Raw genomic sequence first — 25894 nt, 5'->3', positions numbered from 1 at the left:
AGCAAACAAAATCCAACAACACATTAAAATGATCCTACACCATGATCAAGTGGGATTTATCCCAGGGATGCAAGAATTCTTCAATATATGCAAATCAATCAATCTGATACACCATATTAACAAACTGAAGAATAAAAACCATATGATCATCTCAATAGATGCAGAAATATTTTTGACAAAATTCAACACCCATTTATGATAAAAAACTCTCCAGAAAGTGGGAATAGAGGGAAACTACCTCAACATAATAAAGGCCATATAAGAGAAACCCACAGCAAACGTCATTCTCAAAGGTGAAAAACTGAAAGCATTTCCTCTAAGATCAAGAACAACACAAGGATGTCCACTTTCGCCACTATTATTCAACATAGTTTTAGAAGTCCTAGCCACAGCAATCAGAGAAGAATAAGAAATAAAAAGAAAACAAACTGGTAAAGAAGAAGTAAAACTGTCACTGTTTGCAGATGACATGATACCATACATAGAGAATCCTAAAGATGCCACCAGAAAACTACTAGAGCTAATCAATGAATCTGGTAAAGCTGTAGGATACAAAATTAATGCACACAAATCTCCTGTATTCCTATACACTAACAATGAAATATCAGAAAGAGAAATTAAGGACACAGTCCCATTTACCATTGCAAAAAAAGGAACAAAATATCTAGGAATAAACCTACCTAAGGAGGTAAAAGACTTGTACTCAGAAAACTATAAGACACTGATGAAAGAAATCAAAGATGACACAGACGGAGAGATATACCATGTTCTTGGATTGGAAGAATCGATAATGTGAAAATGACTATACTATCCAAAGCAATCTACAGATTCAATGCAATCCCTAGCAAACTACCAGTGGCATTTTTTACAGAACTAAAAGAAAAAATCTTAAAATTTGTATGGAGACAAAAACGACCCCGAATAGCCAAAGCAGTCTTGGGGGGAAAAAACAGAGCTGGAGGAATCAGACTCCCTGACTTCAGACTCTACTGCAAAGCTACAGTAATCAAGACAATATGGTACTGGCACAAAAACAGAAATACAGATCAATGGAACAGGATAGAAAGCCCAGAGACAAACCCACGCACCTATGGTCAACTAATCTATGACAAAGGAGGCAATGATATACAATGGAGAAAAGACAGTCTCTTCAATAAGTGGTGCTGGGAAAACTGGACAGCTACATGTAAAAGAATGAAATTAGAACACTCGCTAACACCATACACAAAATTAAACTCAAAATAGATTAGAGAGCTAAATGTAAGACCGGACACTATGAAATTCTTAGAGGAAAGCACAGGCAGAACACTCTATGACATAAATCACAGCAAGATCTTTTTTCATCCACCTCCTAGAGTAATGGAAATAAAATCAAAAATAAACAAATGGGACCTAATGAAACTTCAAAGCTTTTGCACAGCAAAGGAAACCATAAACAAGATGAAAAGACAACCCTCAGAATGGGAAAAAGTATTTCCAAACGAATCAACGGACAAAGGATTAATCTCCAAAATATATAAACAGCACATGCAGCTCAATATTAATAAAACAAAAAACCCAATCAAAAAATGGACAGAAGAGCTAAATAGACATTTCTCCAAAGACATACAGATGGCCAAGAAGGACGTGAAAAGCTGCTCAACATCACTAATTATTAGAGAAATGCAAATCAAAACTACAATGAGGTGTCACCTCACACCTGTGAGAACAGGCATCATCAGAGAATCTACAAACAACAAATGCTGGAGAGGGTGTGGAGAAAAGGGAACCCTCTTGTACTGTTGGTGGGAATGTAAATTGATACAGCCAGTATGGAGAACAGTACGGAGGTTCCCTAAAAAGCTAAAAACAGAACTACCATATGACCCAGCAATCCTACTACTGGGCATATACCCAGAGAAAACCATAATTCAAAAAGATACATGCACCCCAATGTGCACTGCAGCACTATTTACAATAGTTAGGTCATGGAAGCAACCTAAATGACCATCAACAGATGAATGGATAAAGAAGTGGTACATATATACAGTGGAATATTACTCAGCCACAAAATGGAACAAAATTGGGTCATTTGCAGAGACATGGATGGATCTAGAGACTGTTATACAGAGTGAAGTATGTCAGAAAGAAAAAAACAAATATCCTATATTAACGCTTATATGTGGAACCTAGAAAAATGGTACAGATGAACTGCTCTGCAAGGCAGGAATAGAGACACAGATGTAGAGAACAAACATATGGACACCAAGGGGGGAAAGTGGTGGGGGTGGGGTGAATTGGGAGCTTGGGATTGACATGTATATACTAATATGTATAAAATAGATAACTAATAAGAACCTGCTGTATAAAAAATAAATTTAATTTAATTTAAAAATTTTAAAAAAAAGAATTGATGGACATTGTGCCTTGGTTTCTCTTTCTAATACAGACTAAATAGAAAAGATGTCTTTTCTGAGGCATTCCCCAAACCTTGTTACAATAAAGAGCAGCCATTAACACCTACTTTATTCATCTCATTATACAAAGAGGACTATAACAGCTCCAGTAACACAATGACACTTTGATAACCCTATAATTCAGACACCATATATTCTAGGATATAAGGTTAATTTGTTCAGTTTTTTTCTCCATATAACCCTCAAATGTTAGCAGTGAATTTTCTGTGTGTGTTTTTCAGAGTTGCTATTACTTTTGTACACTTTTTTCTTTGAAGAATAACATAAATACAGAAAAATATATAAGCTTGGTGAATTTTCACAAAGTGAACACACCTACGTAACCAGCACTCAAAACAAGAAACAGAACATTACTAGCACCTCATGAAGCCCCTTCATATCCCAATCCAAACACTTTCTCCATCTCCCACAAGCGTATTCAATCTCCTGACACCACAGATAGTTTTACCTGTTTTTGAAATTTATGTAAATGGACACTCTTTAGTGTCCGGGTTCTTTTGCTCAATATTATATTTGTGAGATTCACATATTATTATATATAGCTGTTCCTTGTTCACTGTGACCAATGTTTAACATTCATTGTGTGATTATGCCAGAAACTTATCTACCCATTCTACTGTTGATAGGCATTAGGAAAATTCCAGTTTGGACTACTACAATTAGGCCCGCTAGGAACATTTCGTCCATCTCTTCTGGTGCCGATATGCACACAATTTTGTTGTATATAAATCTAGAAGTGGAAATGCTAAGTCACAGAACATCCATGTGTTTAACTTTGGTAAATAACTAATAAACTTAAGGAAGAAAATAGTTTAAGGTCTTTAAAGAGAAATTTGAATGATTAATGATTCATCAGAAGGTGCTGACTTCAAAAACTACTTTCAGAAGGATAAACATACTGAAATAGGACAGTTGACCCACACTGCTTCCAAAGAAAGCAATTTACTTTTGAATATTTTCACCAGCAATTCTGCATGTGACAATAACAGAAGTAACCAAGTCTGTCTTATCCTTTCTGGAATTGATGATGCTAAAAATTTAGGATCAACAACTGAAAAGCCATTATTACCAATAAGGTAAAGTAACCACCTTCCTGACAAGTTACAGAATATAAATGTTACAAGTCAGAACTCTGCAGTAGTTAAGCCTGTACTCATTTAATCACACCCCTGGAAATTGAAAGAGACTTCAAAACTAGTTTAACCTTCAGGTGGTCATATAAATGCCTTCTACACCAGTGAACACACTAATAAAAATTCATTTAATCCCGGAACAGAAAAAGAATATTATGCAAAGACTAAGGGAATCTGAATAAAGCATGGACTTTAGTTAATAATAATGTATCAATATTGGTTCATTACAAAAATATGTATATATAGGTTCATTAATTATAACAAATGTACCATACTAATGTAAGATGTTAATAATAGGGGAAATGGGGATAGGGTATGTATGGGAATTCTGTGTACATTTTCCTGTAAATCCAAAACTGTTTTAAAATAAAATTTATTTTTAAAACTCCATTTAAAACTCTGTAACGTAATCTGCAGATTGTAATACACCTGCTAAACTCTTCTCAGAATGCAATCCAAGTGCACTCTGAGAGCTGAAAGACACCCATACAGACATACATACACACACGCATACATACAATCCTGCTATCTGTGAGCTTAGACACATAGTTACATGAAGGAAGCATTCTATCTGCGCCAATTTTAGTTTTGCTCCTAGCTATAAAATTATTATTAAGGCTCAAACTTCTTTTTATTCCAACTAACCTAACCTTTTTTGAGTATACACTACAAGCACTTAGTGATTCATTAAGAAGCAATTCCCCAGTTATCGTCAAATGATAAAAGTATCTAAACTCCAAGTAAGGTCAATTCTCCAATATATCATTTCTTTGTGGTTTAAATCATTGAGTCTTTGCTTTTACTTCATGGAAAATAAAGGAAAAAGACTGTGCCTTACAGCTAGTAGGGAAAACAAGTAGCCCTAACATGGTATACGGCCTAGTAGAAGGAACCCTGGGCAACGAGGCAGGAGACCTAGCTTCTAGCTTTAGTTCTATCCCTAATCTGCTACCTAATGAATTCAACTGTGGTTCTACCAAGTTTATATCTAAATACAACTTGAAGTTTGGTTCTTTTATAGCAGAAATCAAACGTTTTCTTTAAGAGTCAGGTATTTTAGGCTTTGTGGGTCACATGGGCTCTGTTGCAACTCAACTCTTGCTGCAGTGCAAAAGCAGTCATAGACAACATGTAAATGACAAATGTATCTCTTCCAATAATACTTTATTTACAAAAACAAGCAGTTGTCTCGGCTGTAGTTTGTCAATCCCTATTCTGTAATATCAAGGGCAAGAAAATCAATTGGCAAGATTGATTTTGTAAAACTACAACATGAGTGCACACTGAATAAACTGTGTTTTGCTTGCAGGGTGAAAATGCTTATGAATCAGGATCTTCACATACCTGAGAATGTTCAAGTTTCCCCTGCGTGAACAGGTCACATCACCAATACCTAAGACAGAGCAGGAAAACACTCTCCCTTACATGGTTGTTAATGACATAACAGGGGGGGTGTTAATTTACATAGGCAAAATTTACAAGGTGACCTGCAAAAGTAAAATACCAGGTTTTAGCAACTTTAGCAGTAAATACAGAAACCCAAACCTCATTAACACCAACAGTCACTTCTTCCTTATAGTAAGCTAAATAAATTCAGAAAATTGCCAAGGTCATTGGCTTCCCTGGGAGAGCTGTTCAGTTTCCACGTAACTCAAGTGGTTTAGACCAGCAGACGCTTGGTCATCCATAACCTGTTAAATTTCCAGGAGGCCAGACTAACTGTTTGTGCTAATGTAGAAGCTCTGATTCATTCTGAGATGGGACAGGGGTTGCTCATCGCTATAAATGGTCTAATCAAGCCAAGATCAGATCTATCCTCCCTTAGGGTCTACCTTAGTAAAAATGTTCCATTCTGTGATAAGTCACCTTGCTAAATGCAGCATCATGTCAGCTACCAGGTATTCAATAGCAGGCTGGAGCAAAGAGCCGGCCCACAAGGATCAAGCAAGTGCCTTTTTAAAAACTAATCTTAAGGAGTTCGAGTTCCTCTCCATGGCTTTGCAAAGTAAGCAAAAACCATGCCAAATAGTAAAAAAGGCACTTACTTGACTCCCACAGTCCAGCTCCACACTCTAGCAGCTAAGATGTCACTGGCATGGTACATGGAGAGTGAGGTGGAAACGATATCTTGCCAACCACTGTAGGAATGGTAGTGAAAGACCTAAAAGAATAGAAAAAAGTAAAGTCAATGTCAAAGGTAAAGGCCTTCCTGAGCCTGCTGACATGGGTACCTCAGCATATAATGCCAAAAAAGAAAAGAAAGTCTGAAAATCTCTCAAAGAATGTCTGAAAATCTCTTGTTTAAGCCATTCTTAGCTGCTGGTTATTACAAGTGACCCTTAGGACAAGAGGGCACTTTTAAAAGAATATGAGTTATAACCTAGAATAAATCCAGACTGGTTATGAGAAACTCTGAAATAATACTTTTTTTCTTCAAGGAAAGAAAGTATTAAATCCTAGAAAACCACATAGTAGGCTCATAGAGAAATAAAAACAGAGAATTTGAAGCAACAACTCATAAATCAATACTTCTAGAAATAGTATTAAGGGGAATTTTTTTTCACCCCACCTCTACCCTTACAGCATTTGAAAAACAGATAGAACCCTGATAAACTATGAAGAAATAAGAAATATTTTAAAAAACTTAAGGGGTCCCTGGCAATAGAAGTCTCAGGCTACCCAGGTTCGTTCAGCAACTTTCATTAATTTCAGAAACAAGTTTACAAAACTTAGAAATCTTGGTACAGTTAAAATAAAAAAATCCAATTCACTTGCCTAGCTATACAACTCTCTGGTTTAGGAGACCTGTTTTTTTTTTTTTTTTTTTTTTGCAGCATGCGGGCCTCTCACTGTTATGGCTTCTCCCGTTGCGGAGCACAGGCTCCGGACGGGCAGGCTCAGCGGCCATGGCTGACGGGTCCAGCCGCTCCGCAGCACGTGGGATCTTCCCGGACCAGGGCACGAACTCCTGTCCCCTGCATCGGCAGGCGAACTCTCAACCACTGCACCACCAGGGAAGCCCAGGAGTCCTGTTTTAACATGCTTGACTCTTCGCCAATTAGTCAGAGATCATTCAAAAACAAGAACAGCAATTTTTAAAAGCCTGTTTACATACCTATCTCCTCTCTCCATACCTACACTATTTATGGGTGAAATAATTTGTGGAAAAAAATTAGTGTGATTCGCACATATGGTCACCTAATCTTTGATAAAGGAGGCAGGAATGTACAGTGGAGAAAGGACAGCCTCTTCAATAAGTGGTGCTGAGAAAACTGGACAGGTACATGTAAAAGTATGAGATTAGATCACTCCCTAACACCATATACAAAAATAAGCTCAAAATGGATTAAAGAACTAAATGTAAGGCCAGAAGCTATCAAACTCTTAGAGGAAAACATAGGCAGAACACTCTATGACATAAATCACAGCAAGATCCTTTTTGACCCACCTCCTAGAGAAATGGAAATAAAAACAAAAATAAACAAATGGGACCTAATGAAACTTAAAAGCTTTTGCACAGCAAAGGAAACCATAAACAAGACCAAAACACAATCCTCAGAATGGGAGAAAATATTTGCAAATGAAGCAACTGACATAGGATTAATCTCCAAAATTTGCAAGCAGCACATGCAGCTCAATAACAAAAAAACAAACAACCCAATCCAAAAATGGGCAGAAGACCTAAACAGACATTTCTCCAAAGAAGATATACAGATTGCCAACAAACACATGAAAGAATGCTCAACATCATTAATCATTAGAGAAATGCAAATCAAAACTACAATGAGATATCATCTCACACCGGTCAGAATGGCCATCATCAAAAAATCTACAAACAATAAATGCTGGAGAGGGTGTGGAGAAAAGGGAACACTCCACTCCTGTACTGCTGGTGGGAATGTGCATTGGTACAGCCACTATGGAGAACAGTATGGAGGTTCCTTACAAAACTACATATAGAACTACCATATGACCCAGCAATCCCACTACTGGGCATATACCCTGAGAAAACCATAATTCAAAAAGAGTCATGTACCAAAATGTTCATTGCAGCTCTATTTACAATAGCCCGGAGATGGAAACAACCTAAGTGCGCATCATCGGATGAACGGATAAAGAAGATGTGGCACATATATACAATGGAATATTACTCAGCCATGAAAAGAAACGAAATTGAGCTATTTGTAATGAGGTGAATAGACCTAGAGTCTGTCATACAGAGTGAAGCAAGTCAGAAAGAGAAAGCCAAATACCGTATGCTAACACATACATATGGAATTTAAGGGAAAAAAAATGTCATGAAGAACCTAGGGGTAAGACAGGAATAAAGACACAGACCTACTAGAGAATGGACTTAAGGATATGGGGAGGGGGAAGGGTAAGCTGTGACAAAGCGAGAGAGAGGCATGGACATATATACACTACCAAACGTAAGGCAGATAGCTAGTGAGAAGCAGCCGCATAGCACAGGGAGATCAGCTCCAGCTCGGTGCTTTGTGACCGCCTGGAGCGGTGGGATAGGGAGGGTGGGAGGGAGGGAGACGCAAGAGGGAAGAGAGATGGGAACATATGTATATGTATAACTGATTCACTTTGTTATAAAGCAGAAACCAACACACCATTGTAAAGCAATTATACTCCAATAAAGATATAAAAAAAAAATTAGTGTGATTTGCAAGAAAAATAGCAATAGTGAAAAAACAAAAATCATTCTTAATTAGCGATACCCTCTCTCCTCTTTCCATCTAATTATTCCTACCAAAACAAAACAAACAAAAAACTCTTCTTTTACTTGCAGGTCCATTCAGCACCCTTTCCATCAGAACCACAATGGAAAAAACAGACAGTTGAGTTTAATCATTCTTGAGGCATCAGAATCCATCCAGTAAGAAAAAGCAAATAATTTAAGTTTTCATTCTAAATAAATTATAGCCGAAAGACTATTCTTGCACTAGCCCTTAATTCTAATATGCTTAAAGTTGGGTCACTTTTTTAATAGACAGTCTGGTGATTCAAATTGCCCAGGCCTCAATTAATTTAATTAGAATGGGATATTCACTGTTAATAGCATATCTGACCAGACTACATCTTGGGTGCCTAACTAATGTTTTCTTCTTAGTTTTGGCTTGTGTTTGCTTTGCCTTCGCTACAGTCCCTGGAAAGCATCCAATTTATTAGTGTTTCCCTCACTGCATCAGCATTTCTGGTTAATGCATTATGGCAAATCATTTGGAGGGAAACCTGAATGAAGTTCTGTACTGTGTATTCTGCAAAATTGTTCAAACCATATCAAAGATATTGCAAATAAAAGACAGCATGAAACTGGGAAGAAAAAATATTTATCAGAGATCTTTTAAATCAATGACTACAAAGAAAGAATATACACTGCCATATATATATATATATATGATTTATTACTAAAACAAATACTTATTTCACACCACCTTCCTCAAAAAGAAGTACTTCCCCTCAGACCCACACCTTGTTTTTCCTTCACGCCATCAAAACCATGACACAATCCAAGAACAGTTGTGTTTTTAACCATATAAGTGACATATCCTTTTACAAAATAAAGCAGGTAGTTCCAAATTGCAAATTATTCCAAACACAGAAAAGAAACAATGAATAAATACCAACAAGTTTTCATTCACAGCTTCTCTGCGCTTGAAAAATCTGAGAATTTTAATAGAACTAACCAAGCTTTTGCTGCAGCTCAGTCCCTCATGAGCTCACTGTAATATAGCAGATGCTGTTCTGCATTTTGTACAAGACACGTTCATCTGTGTAATGAAACATTACTCTTCTCCGCCTTCTCTCAGGAAGTATAAAGGGTTTTCCCAGGAAAACGATAAATGAGGACATTCCACACCAAAGGAGGAAACTGGCTTTTTTGAAAGTCAAAACAACATTCTTAATCTAACTTTTAAAATGACATAACATATTTCTCTTTCCTGTCCCCCTAAAATATTCAGCTAAAAAGGCTTTCAGTCAACAGGAGAATAGTTAAATATGTGCAATAGAGAAAGAAATACCACATAGTTAAAAATGAATGAATCAGAACCACAGGTATCAACTACATAATTAAAGTATTAAGCAAAAAAGAACAAATTGCATAAGGATATTATACAGTATAATATCTTCTAAATAAGGTTTAAAACATGTTTACAATATTGTATGAGATATATATGGCATAAACACATGCACAGGAAACACCGAACTGGAGAGAATGTTACTTTTGGGAAAACAGGAGAGGAAATAGGATTAAGGAAGGAAACTTGGGGTAGCAATTATAGCTGTATTGTTTAATTTCTCAAGCTAAAGGAAATACATTATTCTACTTGTTTTTATAGATATTACATACTTCATAATTTAAAAAGAATACTTTCCCCTTATATGTTTGACTGAACACAACATAATTTCCTTATGAAGGACATCCACCTTCCCCATCCCCACCCCCAAAAAACAACAACCCTCTACGTTGGTATGGCCTTTCCAAGTGAGCTTCTCTGAGAGCCTGCTCCTCAGTAGTTACTTTCTGTCTTTTCTTCTATTAGGGCTGCTACTTTCTGATGCTGGCTGTGATGTGACCTCGGATCCGTTACTCAGAGCCTCAGCTTGTCTCTACTTTTAATCTTACCAAGAATACTCGTTTCAGGCAAGAAAGCTATTACACATAGCTCCCTTTCATTTTCCCCCTTTTACTGCCAAAAGCTCTAGCAATCATTGAAAAGAGAGCCATTATGTATCTAAAGCTCACCAGACTTTGTGGCACTTGGCCAAGTTATGAACTCTATTAGTAGTTGATTCTGAATCAACTAATGCAGTCTGAGATATCAAAATTAAAGAAAGTACTGACTGGAGTTCAATTCTCCTTTTAATAAATGAATATTCCAAAATTCTGTAATATGGTATACTACAATTCTGTTCTATCATCTCAACTGTGCATGAACAACATTTTGTTTTGAAGCTTAAGTCAGAGCTAGAAATGGAAAAAATAAATTTCATTTTCTTTGAGGTTAAAATGAGAACAAAATAAAGAAACAAAACCCAATTATTAACATGCATATAGATGAGACACTCACACAGCATATACCCTTGGGATCCCCTCAAAAACAAACAAACAAACAAAAAATCACTACTACCTCTTTCTGGTCAGAAAACTCATTTTTCCTGTCTGCTCAGCAGCTTCTATCCCCAGCACTCAAAGATCAGGGAAAGCGAGGTAAGAAAGAGAAACTGACAGAGATAGACATAAGCTGGTATTCTGTTTACAAAAGAAATGTTATTCCATCAAAACCAAATCAAAAACTTTCAATTTTCTTATTAGGTTTTTACTATTTTTTCCACTACATTCAATCTATCTTTAAATACTTCTTTAAAGTATTCTGATATCTATACTCTGTTTTAAAATGAAAAAGAGGTTTTTAATCACACTTGGCCACTTGCCACAGCCCTGCTTCACAGCAGCTAGCAGAATTCTGGCAGTACAAGATACAGGATACAGTAGGGGTAGAATGGAAAAACAGAAGATTAGCTCCAAAATAAACACCTCCAAAAATCTGTCATCTTTGGAAATATATATCTGTAGGGAATCTAGAGTTGGCAGCACCTTGTTTAAATAGTTCCTTTCTCTCTTCGGCAGTGCCCAGTCCTTCACTCTTCTCTCTTCTCCCTCACTTGCTCCAAATACCTACCAGGTAGTTGTCATTGTGTCAATTTCTTAAATTACCTATAGCGTAACAGCACTACAATCTTTTTCCGTTACTATTTTTACTTAGCGTTTTATACAGCCATGCTTGTTTCAGCACAATCTGTGCACTCTTTTAAGATTACTAGCTGCTGCCTGAATCAAAGAAAAGTAATTCCTTCTTCATAGTTCTATGATTCCCATTACTGCAGAATCTAGGCAGAGAACAAGATGATACACACGTGCATTATTCACCAGGTTGAAGGATTTAGACAATGGTCCCTAGGATTTTTTAACTCAGTGTTGGACTCTCATTTGTCCAACACTGACTGAATGTCTACATTCATGACACTATATTAGACTCAGTTCACAGAGTTTGGGAGAACAGACTGCTACCAGCAATTAATCACTTAAGATTTTCCCACTGGGGATTTCTGTAGTGTAAATACAAAGAAACATTTTCTGTTTCAAGCTGGCAGGCCACAACTCAGAATTAAATTATTAGCACAGTCCTGTCTCCCCTCAAACACTCCAGCATTAACTGCTTTTTTCCTCCTCCTCTCTCTCCAACTCTCTGAATTCCCCACCACATCTCTACCTCTTCCCCAACTCCCTCAGCAGTTTGAACTGATAAAAGAAGAAAAAAGAGAAAGATGGGAATAAAGGCTTGATGAATTATGAGGAATGCAGGGTAAATTGTTCACCAAGATGTCAGAAAGTAATTATGCAAACTGTCCTGAAAAGGAATTGGAAGGCTCTTTTTCTTCACTTCAAGTCCTTGGCCCTTGTGAGAATAAGCAAATATATGTCCGTCTGTTTATGATTTTATACAAGCTACCCAATGAAACAACATAAAAGTTACTTGTCAAGTGTTATATAAAAATGATACATAACTTAGAATTAAAGAAGCCCTTTAGGCTCACCTAATCAAGCATCCTTATTTAAGCAACAAAAATAATAGGATCAAAGAGGTTACATCACTTGTCCAAGGTCAAACAGCAAGTTAATGGAAGAGAAAGGTGCAGAACCCAGACCCCTAACTATTATACCACATGGCACCTAATTCTCTTCAATTACTTACTCTTTATTTTGGTGACTGCAAAACACACACACACACACACACACACACACACACTCTCTCTCTCTCTCTCTCTCTCTCTCACCACTTCCATCTTTTCATTTATTTAACTCTCAGAAAACTATTAAAAGATTCTGTGATGGTACAGCTATTCTTTGCTCCCATAAGATTTCAAAAGGTTCATCAACTACATCTCAAATACAATCTCCTCTGGTAGAGCAGATACTGTAATATCTCTAAAAAACTGTTATAATTATCAAGTAAATACTTACCTTTGTATTATAATACCTAGAAGACCAAAGAATATGTGCTCTCTAAAAACAGCAATCCAGTAAGGTCCAGTCAATTAAAATGTTAGAGAATCACTCCAAATAACTTGTTCTCAATTTTATATATATATAATAATGCTCTTGAGAAACTAGAGTGGCAGAAGCGGTAGGAATCTTGTATATCTACATTTATAATATGGGAAGAAAAACTGCTAAAATTTTACTAAGATTTCATGCTTAGGAATGGCTAGTTATGTTGTTTATTTTGTTTGTTTTTTAAAAAGTAAGATCATCACACATACAATGCTTACTATTCCCTAAATGGAGTCAAATATTACAAAAATGGAAAGTTAGAGAGGACAGAGTTCAAGAAAATTACTCAAAAGTATTCCTCTAGTTAATGAACATAATGTTAAGAGTTTCTGCTTTGGGAGAGTATAATACACAGGACACATTCTTTCAGCAAAGATTTGCTGAGTGCTCATCATGCTATGTGAACTTTTTCATACTGCTATGCAAATCTTCCAGATTCTGATAGTATGAGGTGGGGGCAGGGGGAGGCAGAAATAAGGGGATAAGGTGGATGTCTGATTTTATATATAAATTTTTAAATCATTTAAAAATAATGAAACCAGTTTTTTTAAAATACAAAAGCAGGGGCTTCCCTGGTGGCACAGTGGTTGAGAGTCCACCTGCCGATGCAAGGGACACGGGTTCATGCCCCGGTCCGGGAAGATCCCACATGCCGCGGAGCGGCTGGTCCCGTGAGCCATGCGCGTCCGGAGCCTGTGCTCCGCAACGGGAGATGCCACAACAGTGAGAGGCCCACGTACCGCAAAAAAACAAAAAAACAAAACAAAACAAAACAAAACAAAAAAAGCAGAGGTGTAGAAAAGACAACAAAGAAGCATGTTTCACACGATGATAAAAAGGAACACACAAAAAAAGTCAAGAAATAAAATTTCAGTACCTGAGTAACACAGTAACACAGGTCTTGAATTGAACTGTCTTTCTACCTAGTACTTAGTAGATGAGTGATAGAACTTGATGATTAGTTGTGGACTATCAACTCTACTTCCTATATCTCCCTTCTCTCTATTCTCTTTTCTCCATCGTCAAGGCTGCTGTCCTAGTTCAGACATCTTTTGCCTGGTCCATTAAGATGTTCCTTACTGGTGTCTGTCTTTCCAGTCCCATTCTCTCCAATTAAGCCTTCACACTGCTGCCAGTGTGACCTACCTAAAAGCACAAACATAACCATGTGATTCCCTTACTTGAAATTCTTCCAATGCTCACCTACGGACAAGTAGTAATTTTCCAAACTGTGGCTTAAATTGTAGAATCAATTTAAATGAGTCCCAACCAGAATTTCCTTAAGAAAAGAGAACAGAAACTATGCATACATAGTAAAAATATTGTTTCATGAGACTTTTCCTAGTTTTATGCACACATGCATGTGCTCAATCATAACATAAAAGGTATTTCTACTGTGGGTTGAGTTTTTTAAAAAACCACTGAACTACATCATAAAATGTCAGCTCCTTCACAAGTCCTTTCACAATCTGATCCCTCACCACAGCAAGTGGTGAAGAGACAGGCTCTGTAGCCAGACTACTTGGTTTTATATGCTGGGTATGCCATTCGCTAGCTGTGTTATCCTAGGCAAGTCATTTACTAGCTATGTGTCACTAACTGACTGTCTGGGCAAATCACTTACCAATCTGATGCAACTCAGTTTCACTATCTGTAAAATGAGGATAATAACAATACCTACTCACAGGGTGTCACAAGAATTAAGTGAGACTGTGTACAGTGCTTGGCACATGGTGCACTTCATAAATATTAATTATTATTGGTATCACTGCTACTGTCCAGCCTAATAATCTTCAGCTATTCTTGCTCATATCCAGTTGTAACAAATTACTGGCTGTTTCTCAAATACATCATACTCCCTCATATTGTCATGTTAGATACTAGTGCTGCCTGGAATATGAACCAACCTTTTCAGTCCCCCACACATTATATTTCCTCATATTTCAGCTCAAGCAAGGCCTCACCAGTGAAACCTTCCCCAACATCCTCGGGTAAGTCTAAGTGCTCCCACTGACCTCCATAGGGAAAAAAAAAAGCACAGCCAGTTACAGTCTTGTTTATAGTCTTGTCTCCTGGCCAGACTGTGAACTCTTAGAACCACAACAGAAACATCTCTCCTTACCAGCACAGTGTCTCACAGAGTAGGAGTTCCACAGATATATTCTGAATGACTCTAGGTATTAACCTTTCTAGGTCTTTATTTTCTCATCTGTACAATGGGGATGGTATTTTGCCTGAAGGGTTGTTGTGGAGTATACTACACAATGTTATAAAAGTGCTTGATATAGAAGCAATGGTCAGTAATTACCAGGTTTACTGGGTGGGACTTTTTAGAATCTTAAAGTAAATTTCAAAGATTTGGAGGGGGGTGGGGGGGTAGGCGTAATACCTTAGACTCTTATCAGTTAATACCTGGGGGGGTGGAGAGGGTGGAGAAAGAGATTTAAGAAATGTAGTCAGTGGGAGGGATGGTGAGGTGTCTTGGAAAAAACTTCAGCAGATGCTTGAGAAAGTAACAAAACTGAAGGAGCAGGTGCTGAAAAGGAAGGAAGACCCACACTGACAACAAGCATGGTACAGCTTTAATTCTAGCCAGACGTAGGCTTAAATCCCAGCTCCAAAACATTTGTCCATCTTTGCATCCCTATCATTAAAACAGTTTATGACACGTAAGAAGAAATGAACCTATCCCGTCCTCAATTTCCTCAAACTAGCACAATATATCAAACTAGCACAATAATACCTCTTATAGGGTTATGGTGAGAATTAAACATGGAAACACAGTGCCTTTAGCTCTTAGATGCTTTCTTCCATATCTACTCCTCTATCTTTACAGGTCAGGTAGTTCAGCTGACCTATTTGCTCTCCTGTTATTTTATAAACTATCAGTTGCATTAACTTCCTCTAAAGTTTAAAGCAGACATTAATACTCTTAAACATCCTGTAACACCATTTACTATAGGTAAGTAGGAAGTATTATACAAAGTGGGCCTGTCTGAGAAGGCAAAAAAATAATTTAAAAAATCTTGAAACCTGGGCTTCCCTGGTGGCGCAGTGGTTGAGACTCCGCCTGCCGATGCAGGGGACGCAGGTTCGTGCCCCGGTCCAGGAAGATTCCACATGCCGCGGAGCGGCTGGGCCCGTGAGCCATGGCCGCTGAGCCTGCGCATCCGGAGCCTGTGCTCCGCAACGGGAGAGGCCACAACAGTGAGAGGCCCGCGTACCGCAAAAAAAAAAAAAAAAAAAAAAAAAAAAAAAATCTTGAAACCTATAAGGTAGTACGGCTCAGGACTGTACATTTGAGACTGTCCTCTGGATAGTATCATACACCCAATGGGCTCTGCTCAACAATTTTCTGGTGATTATTACAAGTGCTCTCCCCAAAATAAAGTGGACAATAAATTTAAAAAATGTAAAAACTGAAAACTTTAGTAACGAAGCATAAAAGGTAAAGACCTCACTCTTTTGGATTAATAAATATTATTAATGTCATTAAAGAACTTTTGGAAAAGCCTCTTATTTTTAAGAGAGATGTCAAAATGCAATGTCATATTATCCAATTATTCCAGAACTGTATTAGAAGAAGTTCAGCTTTAGTATGCTATTAGACCCAGTCAATGATATAATTTACCAAGTTATGCTTTTATCAATTAAAAAAAATCAAGCCTGTACACGGTTTATGAGTCAAGAATTCACTAAACTTATTAAAATTACTTTGCTTGAAGTCAACTTTCATTTTTACACAGGCTGTCTGAATGCAAGCAAAGTGCAGTGAAATAAATAAACAGATTGTTTCCCTTCTGTGTTCAGCTGCAGAGGTCAATTTTTTATCAGATGTCCTCAACCTTGATCTAAATCAGGAAGTAACTATTCAAGATTCAGTTTGACTTTAGGGTCTTACTGGAAGAATCTGACCCTAATTCACTTTTTTTTTTTTTTTTTTGTGGTACGCGGGCCTCTCACTGTTGTGGCCTCTCCCGTTGCGGAGCACAGGCTCCGGATGCACAGGCTCAGCAGCCATGGCTCACGGGCCCAGCCGCTCCGCGGCATGTGGGATCCTCCCGGACCAGGGCACGAACCCATGTCCCCTGCATCAGCAGGCAGACTCTCAACCACTGCGCCACCAGGGAAGCCCACTTTTTTTTTTTTTTAAAGGAGGTTTTTTTGTTCAAAGGTATAACTGGATAAGTAGATTTGTTTACAACCATTCTTGCAAAATACTTAAAAAAAATACAACCAACTTCTTTGCAAACAGCAGACACAGACCTCAACTATGATGACCTAATTTTTGGTGGATAATGTACATGATTAGGCAGAAATAGGCAAGCTCACAGTGGTAGATTAACTATCTCAGTCAAAACTCTGTTTGTGGCCCCCGCTTCTCGATCAATTTCGGTTCTCACTTCGTCTTCTACCATCTTGTCGACTTCCTGACCGACTCCCCTGTCGACTCTGTCTACCTGACCGGCCACCATATCGACCACCTGAGCAGCCACTTGACCAGCCACTCCTCTGTCTGGAATTAGAAGATGTGTTTCCATCATAATATTCTTCAATTTCAGGCAACTTGGCTGGCACTGAGAGTACCCAGTCTGAATCATGCCACTCTGCCTGTAACCATTCTCAGTTGTGGGAATATCAAAGCAAATGCCCATATTTCCTTTTAGGAGGCACATTCTGGTAATTTGGGACACAGCATTACTACTCAACTTTCTGTTAAGTTCTTTCCAAGCACAGCTAACATCCTGTATTTCTTCTGGGCTTCCAGAATCATGGTCACAACCCCCTTATCAGAGGTGATCAAAGAACGTGGTTCAAAACTTGATGCGCCAGAGATGTGGGCTAATGCTGCAGCCAATGCACCCACTGCCCCTTTCTCTTCTATCAGTCTCTGAGCTGATGGTCAGAAAAAATCAACAGCAGCATAAGAAATGCAAGCCAGAGACTTGATGGCATCCATGCTTTTAGATTTGATTAAATCCATTGTAGAAGGAACACCTACACGTTTAAAAGTAATTCCTGTTTTTTGTTCCACATATCTTAGTTGACCTCTTTCTCTTGGTTGATAAAAACATATGCAAATCCCTGTCCAACCAGCTCTATCTGTGCATCCAGAGAGATGAATATAGGACTCAACATCCTGTGGAGGTAAACTCTGAATAACCAGGTCAACCTCAGGAATGTCCAAACCACGGGCAGCAACATTGGCTGCCACCAAAACTACCCTCTCTGAAGCCTTTCAGTGTAATTTCTCTTTGTGACTGTGCAACGTCGCCATGTAAACACTGGGCATTCTGTTTTATGTGTGGATTCATGGCCATATCAGTTACATTCTTTTTGGTCTCACAGAAGATAATAGCCCTCCCTTCAGACCCACTGTAGACTTGAAGGACATCTCCAATAACTGCTGGCCTCTGAGACTAATGGCACTGGATGGTCAGATGTTCCACAGTAGTTGCAGCCTTTTGAGTCATTTTCCCAACAAGGTCAACCTGTTCGTATCTGGATTTCATGTATTTTTTTGCAACTTTGTATACCCACTGTGGGCAAGTTGCAGAAAAATGTAAAGTCTGAGGATTGTCTTCAGAATCAGTTTTGTAGGATTTGTGGATAATATCTTCAACTTGTTCCGCAAAACCTAAATCTAACATTTGATCCACTTCATCCAGCACAACGTGGTGCAGTTTATAAAGATCTAATCGGCCGCTCTGCAGATGATCTTTGATACGAGCAGGGGTCCCAACCAAGATGTCAATACCAATTCGAAAATGATTCATTTGGTTTTGATATGATGTTCCACCATAAAAACACACCACACTGAGTTTCCTAGTTATATCTTTGAAGTCTTTGGCTACTTGGTTTGCCAGTTCCCTTGTAGGAGCCAAAACAAGTACCTTTGGTGAGTGGCTTTTTTTAATTGTCTCTTGATTTCTTTGGAGTCTTTCAATCAAGGGGATGGCAAAAGAGAATGTCTTTCCTGTTCCTGTCTGTGCTTGAGCAATTAAATCTTTTCCTTCATATACAGGACCAAAAGTCTTAATTTGAATAGGAAAGAGATATGTTACCCCTAGACCTTTCAGAAGCTTTATAGTCTCTTCAGAAATAGGGAAATTGGAGAAGGCTCCTTCTTTCTGTTCACGTATTAGGGTCTCTTCTAGTTTATTATCACTTGATTTCTGAGTAGAACTATCTAAGGATGACACTCACTTTTTTTTTCATATTCATCAGTATCTCCATTTGACAGATCTTTTCTTCTTGACTTATGAGATTTAGAAAATTCATCTGAAAGTCTATGACATCCTTCCTTGGTGTCACCATTTAGCTTCTCTTTCATTTTAGCTTTTTTTTGGGTTTGGGAGCATCCAGGTCACCTGCAACACCATTTCCTCTTGTTTCTGATTTCTCATCTGGGTCATAATGGTGCCTTGACTTCCTTCTATCGCTCCAGCATTGTGTAATAAGTTTTCAGCTTATCTAGTTTAAATCTTCCTAACAACCCTATAAGGGAAGTACACGTCCATAATCCCTTATCCGAAATTCCGACATCCACAGAGCTCTTTTGCCTCTCCTTCCTCTGGCTGTCTCCAAAGGCGCCTCCAACTCCATAATGTCCCCGCATAGGAGCTTCCCAGGCATCATTCGCAGCCACCGCTGCCGCCACCTCCCTCTGGGCACTGCGGCCACAACCACCTGCGGGCAGCGACAGGGTGAAAGGAAGCGGGGGCAGGGCAGCCTCCCAGACAGGGCTGTGCGTCACTTCCCCCAATTCACTTCTAACAACCAGTCTCAGCTTAATCATTTTTAGAATGAAACACAGAATTTTGTAATTTCATAGAAAAAGAACTTAATGGGAAAACCAGCAGATGTGTGAGCCATTTTCAGCTCTGCAGTAACTTGCTGGGCTACCAAGGAAAAAGCCACTTTACTGTTCCTGAACTTTTATTTACTTAACCTTGTCTTGTCGAGCTCTAAATTCTAGGACTCTTTTAAGTACATGTCTTCCATGGTAACATCTTAGTTTTCCTAATAACACGTTGTTCCAGTATTGTATTAATCAGTCAAATAAAGAATAGAGGATTCCCCTATATTGAGTGGTTATCTTGAGATCTTAAAAGGTAATGTTGTCCTTAATCACAGGAAAACAAACAGTAATTTTTTTAAGAAAACCCACAGAGCACAAAGCTAGAATATAAAAAGAAATAAAAGCAACATCTTAGTAGTTATTCAGACTATGGTATCAACGAAGTGCTACTATAGAAGACCATGACCACTCCTTGATTTCCCTTTCAAACAGTAGGCAGCCCCAAAACCAAAATTCGCATTCAATTTATTGTCTTCAACATACACCATTCTTTTTTTTTTAATTAATTAATTAACTAATTTTTTGGCTGCATTGGGTCTTCATTGCTGCGCGCCGGCTTTCTCTAGTTGTGGCGGCGAGCAGGGGCTACTCTTTGTTGTGGTGCGTGGGCTCCTCAGTGCAGTGGCTTCTCTTGTTGTGGAGCACGGGCTCTAGGCGCACCGGCTTCAGTAGTCGTGGCACACAGGCTTAGTAGTTGTGGCATGCGGGGTCTAGAGAGCAGGCTCAGTAGTTGTGGCGCATGGGCTTAGTTGCTGCACAGCATGTGGGATATTCCTGTACCGGGGCTCGAACCCATGTCCGCTGCATTGGCAGGTGGATTCTTAACCACTGCACCACCAGGGAAGTCCAACATACACCATTCTTGATGCTGCATTTCTATTTAGATTCCCTCTTAGAGTTCCATAAAGCATAAAATAGAGCCCCTTGAGACTCAGAAAAGTTCAAATAATCAGAATTTGTTGACTAAATCCAAATTTACTCATTCGACTATTTTATGGGGTTCAAAATAAGCAAGATTTTAAGATAAAGTTTCCATAATAAATCTGCTCTAAGCATATTTATCCACAACCTTCAAAATCTTAATATTATCGTCAACTAAAACAACAATAAATCTAGACTCTGATTCAAACATATATTCCTAATAATCTGGGTATTTATCATACTTTTGCTTCTTTGGATAGAAAGTGTGTACCACTGTAGAGCTAATCCAATGTTACCAACTCTGCATCAGTCCACCATAAAGAAGTGTAATGTACAACCAAAGACAGCACTGGCAATACCAAACTTAAAGCAGTAACCCAAATGTGGTTACCTAAGCAACAGGTCATTAAAAAAGTCAAACCGGGAGGCGGGGGGGGGGGGGGGGGGGAGTAGAGCACACCTTTTCACTGGCAAGCAGACAAAAGGGTGCGTATTCAATTAATGCTTGTCTGAGTGTTATCTACGTACCTAGTACTGCTCTGGAGTCTATGAGAGACAAAAAGGTAACAAGATACACAATCGCTGCCCAGTAAGATAAGGTACCCACAAATGAAACATTTAGAGAACAAGCCAGTGTCAATCTGTGTCCTGAAAATAATAAGTCCTATCAGCATTCAGAGAAGACAGAATAGAACAATGGAAAGGGATTAAGGGCTAGGAAACACACATGTGAAGATTCAGACTAGGATTTCTCCTTGAATCCACCTCCATTTAAAAGAATTTTTATCCCAGATGTCATTAACCAAAAACATAACGGAAAAGTCACTTCCCTCAGTTCCCATTAGGTCCGTTTTCTCATCTGTAAAGTGAGGAAGTTAGATTCAAAGAGGAGTCAAAGGTCACAGTCTCTCACCTAAAATGAACCTTAGCGGTTAGTGGAGTGGTTAAGACTGAAATTCCCCTGCAAAAACTGCACAGACATTTAATATGGGTATAGGAGACACTGGCTTAAGTACAGTGGAGTATTTGTGCTGGGTGGATCTGGCAAAGTAAGACTTAGCCAGATCATGAGGAGCCCAATTAAAGAACTGGGACTTACCTCTGTGTCAGGCAATGTAACCTCTGTTAAAACTTTCAGGTTAAAAGAAAAGTAAAAAAAAAAACTTTCAGGTTAAACTGAAATGGCATCACTGCCAAAGAACTACAATGTGTAAAGTAAAAAGGGACAGCCACAATCTATAACAGTATAATGACAGACTTAAGTAAGAGATTTAGCAATTCAGCATAGCCGTTGACCACTAGGAAATGCCAACAGTCAGACTGTCATAATCAGAGATGAGACAGTTTGATTTAGCAAAGAAATTACACAGTTCACAATGAAAGGCTGTTCCCCTCAAAGAATCATCCTTGAAAATTGCCACCTTCACTAACCACAAAGAAAAGCATGCAACAGATATTTTACATCAGACTCAGTTACAGTCACAAGCTGGGAAGCAATAACAGGCTCTTCACATAGGAAAGGAAAAATTACACTAGATGGTGCCACAAATACTGAATAAGCCCCTGCACCTTTTCTCCTATTTATTCAGTTGAATGATGTTTTAATTGGGGGGGGGGCGGTACAAGCTATGTTTTATTACTTTGCAATCACATTTACCTATATTAGCTGAACTGTATTGCTCTGGACTTGTTCTTCAAACTTGGAAAAAATGAATTCCAAAAAACATACCTCTCAAGCAAAAAATTAACCAGTACTATAATTGGTTATGTCCCCCTGGCTCTAATTTACCATACCTACTACAGCAGAACAAAAGTGGCAAAAGCAGGACTTGTGATCTAGTCCGACACAGAGTGCCATCTGCTGCACATACACAGGATGTCACCTCTGCAAGATTCAACCTTAGTGTCTCTCAGGGACCTTTGTAAGAGCCAGTGGTTTGTTCCTATATTGCCTAATACATGTGTCTCAAACTAACACAGGAGAATTCTCACTCACGGTGTTTTGAAATACCAGTACTTTCATAACAAACAATAGTAAGTTTTATAAGCGAGGAGAAAGATGTGAAGGAGAAATTGTACTTTATAATAAAAAGAACACAATAAGGGGGTCAGAATATCTGGAGTGGGTGGGAGTCCTAAAACTGTTGTATATTCATCGTGTAATCCTGGCCAAGTCTCTCCCTTTCTGGGTCTTAATTTCAAGCATAAAATGTCAACAGTTAAATCTCTAAGAGATACCTTTCAAATTGAGTCTTGCGAGGAATCATAGAATAACAGATGGAGAGAGCTAAATACATGATAGCTTCGGAGCAATCGTAGAAAAAGAAAAAAACTGTTTACATATTTTAAATAATCAGGCACAACTTTTTTCAAAATCTTACAATTCTAAGTTCATTTGCAAGTCACCATGCATATAACACTTCTGCCCTTCAGAAATAACACTTCATTTTAGTTGTGCTTTCACCTCAAATTCAGCACATCACTTTTATCCACCCCAGAATAGCACAGAAAAACACTTTCATGAAGTACCCGCACAAGGAAGGCACTCACAGACTGAAAGATTCGCACAGTGGAAAATATACAAGGCACAAATTTCAAAATGCTAAATGAATACCACACCCAAATAGTCTTAAAAACAAACTGCAAAGTCAGAAGATGTATTATCAAAATACAGAGATAAAGACAACTTGGTAAGTCTTTAAATAGTTTGAGGGGGAGGGGAATGCAATCAGATTTTTGGATTGCCTTATGTTTTTAAGAGAACAAAACACATAACTGGAGGCTATGAAACATGCAAATCTAAACTGAACTGTGGAAAGCTCGGCTCTCACCCAAAAGCTTCAGCAAAGCAATATGTCAGTATGCCAAAATGAAGAAGTACAGTTTTCTCATGAGAACGAGGATAGGTCCATACCTATGACTAATAATAACAATACCATCTTGCATTTAAAGAGCATTAGTTCTTTTCACTGCTCTTTCAGACACTTAATTTTACAATGTCATCAGTCTTGGGGTATCCTCTGAAAAGCTCCAGTTCAATTTTCCCTCAAGAGCTATGTGATCAGAACAAGACAGGTGGGTGTATTTGTTGAGAGCTGAAGGTACTACTTTCTGCTATCAGGCTGTCTGCAGTGATTCTCTTATTACCACACTATACAACTTAGCCCTAGGAAATAAAACCTACACTTTCTCTTGGAGTTGGCCAGAGACCAACGGTATGGGTCTAGAAAGTCCAAGGGAAGAGAACCTGCTGACTTGTTAGGTCAAGAACCCCATGCCAAGTTGATCTCTTGCAACTGAAAAAGACACACACACACACACACACACACACACACACACACACACACGCACACACACCCCAAGGCTGTTCAAATAGAAACTCCCGTGCGTTGCCAGCCAATGAAAGCCAGCAATAACTGGCTAATACAACCACCAAATCCCTGCCGCTGTGAACAACTTGTCATATTCTCTTCCCCTCTGCCTGCTGCCCACCTTTCTTCTTCAGGCACGCGTGAACAAGCTTATAAAGCAGCCCTCCAAAAGCACCACCGAGGACCTTTAAGGAACTAAGAGGTTGGAGCTTGCCTCCTGAAGCAATGCAGCATCCATCGCAAGGGTGCTGTTCCCCATGCCCACACGCAGGAAGTCACACAGGGGGATAAAGTTTGATTTTCTGTCTTGCCCGTTCCCAGAGGGTCGAGAAGAGAACTAGGGAGCGGCCCCGCTGGGGTCCTGGGTTGCCCTCCGGGGGACAGTTCCCAGCAGTATGGCACTGCCACTCTCCTGACACATACACAAGGCAGCCGCGGCAACTCAGGACACCCCAACCCGCCTGGAGGAGGAGGGAAAGGGGACAACTTGAACGAGGCTCAGTTCGAGAGCAATAGGGCAGAGCTGTTAAGTAAAAAGGAGGGAGGGACCGAGATCGGGGGCGGGTCAGAGAGAGGTTCAAGTCCCGTCCCTTCCCCGCCCTGGTGTCCCCGGTCCTGCGGGAACATCCCTGCCGTCGCCCCTCCTCCTCTCGGCTTCCTCCGCCCTGCCTTTTTTCCTGGTTGCCGCCGCAGGCGCCTGAAGGGCACGGCGGCTCCTCGGTGCCCGGCAACCTCTGGAGCGGCCGCGAGTTGAGGTAACTCGCCCGCTGCCCCGGCGGCCTGCCCGCCTGCTGATCCCACACGGCAGCGTCGCCCCGCCCTCCCCGGAGCCGCCGGGCGCGCTCGCTTACCGTCCGGTGGTGCTGCTGCTGCCGGTGGCGGCTGACGCCCAGCGCGGGGAAGCAGCCTGCAGTCAGCGCTCCGCAGCCGCCGGCGCCGCCGGCGCCTCCGCCGCCTCGGGAGGAGAGGAGCAGCAGGAGCGATCTACCTGCGGCGGCCGCCATCTCTCAACTGGAAACGGCGCCGACCCAGGCAGCGCAGCGGACGGCCGGGGCGGAGCTAAGACCCGCCACTCACCGGCGCCGGTCCAACTGTCGCCCTTGACTGAGTTGATGAGGCGGGGCTTCTTGCAAGGCCCAATCGACAGGCGGGAGAACCACACTAGAGACTGCCTGTCACTTCCAGAGTTACCTATTGTGGGACATAGTCAATTACGGGCAAATTCTAGGGAACCGGTAATTGGCACCCGAGCCCCTCAGAATAGCACCAATAGAGATGGCATATTCGATTCGGCTAATCCTCACCAAAGATACAGCTAAGATAAGGGTAACTGGGGAAATGGATATTTGTACAAAGCTCTGTGCTTCGTGTTTTAAGTTGGCAAAATAGACACCAAATTAGTAATCATTAGCTATGTACGTTGGAACTCCCAACGACACGCCCAGAGTTATCATTCATAAATAATGGTATTTGGATATGCTGAAATTATCCCGTCATGGAGTGATCCAATGACTGTGATATGTAGCATAGTACAGGAGGGCTAGAATGATTATGATACCAAAGTCCCAGAATGAGTACATGTTATCAAAGTGAATTAACAGAACTGTATACATTTCAGATACTCAGTTCACTTTTACAGCACCTTTATACTGATATTCTTACACTCTCCAGAAGCAACACTCTATTTTCTTACGACTTTTGACCTTATGTGCAACTTATTAAACTATAGAAACAGAGCATGCTGATAATGTAATAAAAATCACGTAAAGGTTACCTTAATTAATTTTCATAATTTAGCTAAATTAGCCATTAGAATACACTTTGGAATAACCCTTTCTCTTGAAAAATCCTTCCACAGAGACAAGCTCATAATGATAGCTCATTGAAGACTGAAAGAAAGATTTGAGGTTCCTGAATTTCCTCAGAAGAGGATTTCTTTGCTGTCTGTTTATTGTTATGAGCTAGTTAATTCTCACACCTCCTTTTAAAATCTGGAGCAGGGGCTTCCCTGGTGGCGCAGTGGT

The 25894-nt window shown here is 39.6% G+C and overlaps 1 protein-coding gene and 1 pseudogene across 4 annotated transcripts in view; both read right to left on the bottom strand.

The window, feature by feature from the left end:
• MCU (mitochondrial calcium uniporter) overlaps nucleotides 1–24881 on the bottom strand; it is a 209559-nt gene extending 184678 nt beyond the window's left edge. For all 3 annotated transcript variants that reach the window (XM_082673619.1, XM_082673621.1, XM_082673620.1), the window contains exon 1: nucleotides 24722–24881. In XM_082673619.1, the coding sequence (XP_082529745.1) occupies nucleotides 24722–24874 (153 nt within the window). In that variant the 5' untranslated portion in view covers nucleotides 24875–24881. The remainder of the gene's footprint in view (nucleotides 1–24721) is intronic.
• On the bottom strand, nucleotides 17067–19352 carry LOC309834515 (ATP-dependent RNA helicase DDX50-like; annotated as a pseudogene). Its single transcript has 2 exons — nucleotides 19267–19352; nucleotides 17067–19158 (listed from the first exon to the last, which is right to left on the bottom strand). The product of its transcript is annotated as an ATP-dependent RNA helicase DDX50-like (transcript).
• Nucleotides 24882–25894: the final 1013 nt, after the last annotated feature.

The sequence above is a fragment of the Grampus griseus genome (genome assembly GCF_964374135.1).
Source record: "Grampus griseus genome assembly, chromosome: 16".
In the NCBI taxonomy this organism is placed as follows: Eukaryota; Metazoa; Chordata; class Mammalia; order Artiodactyla; family Delphinidae; genus Grampus; species Grampus griseus.
Note: the sequence above shows the minus strand (reverse complement) of the source record. Positions and strands in the feature narration are given on the sequence as shown.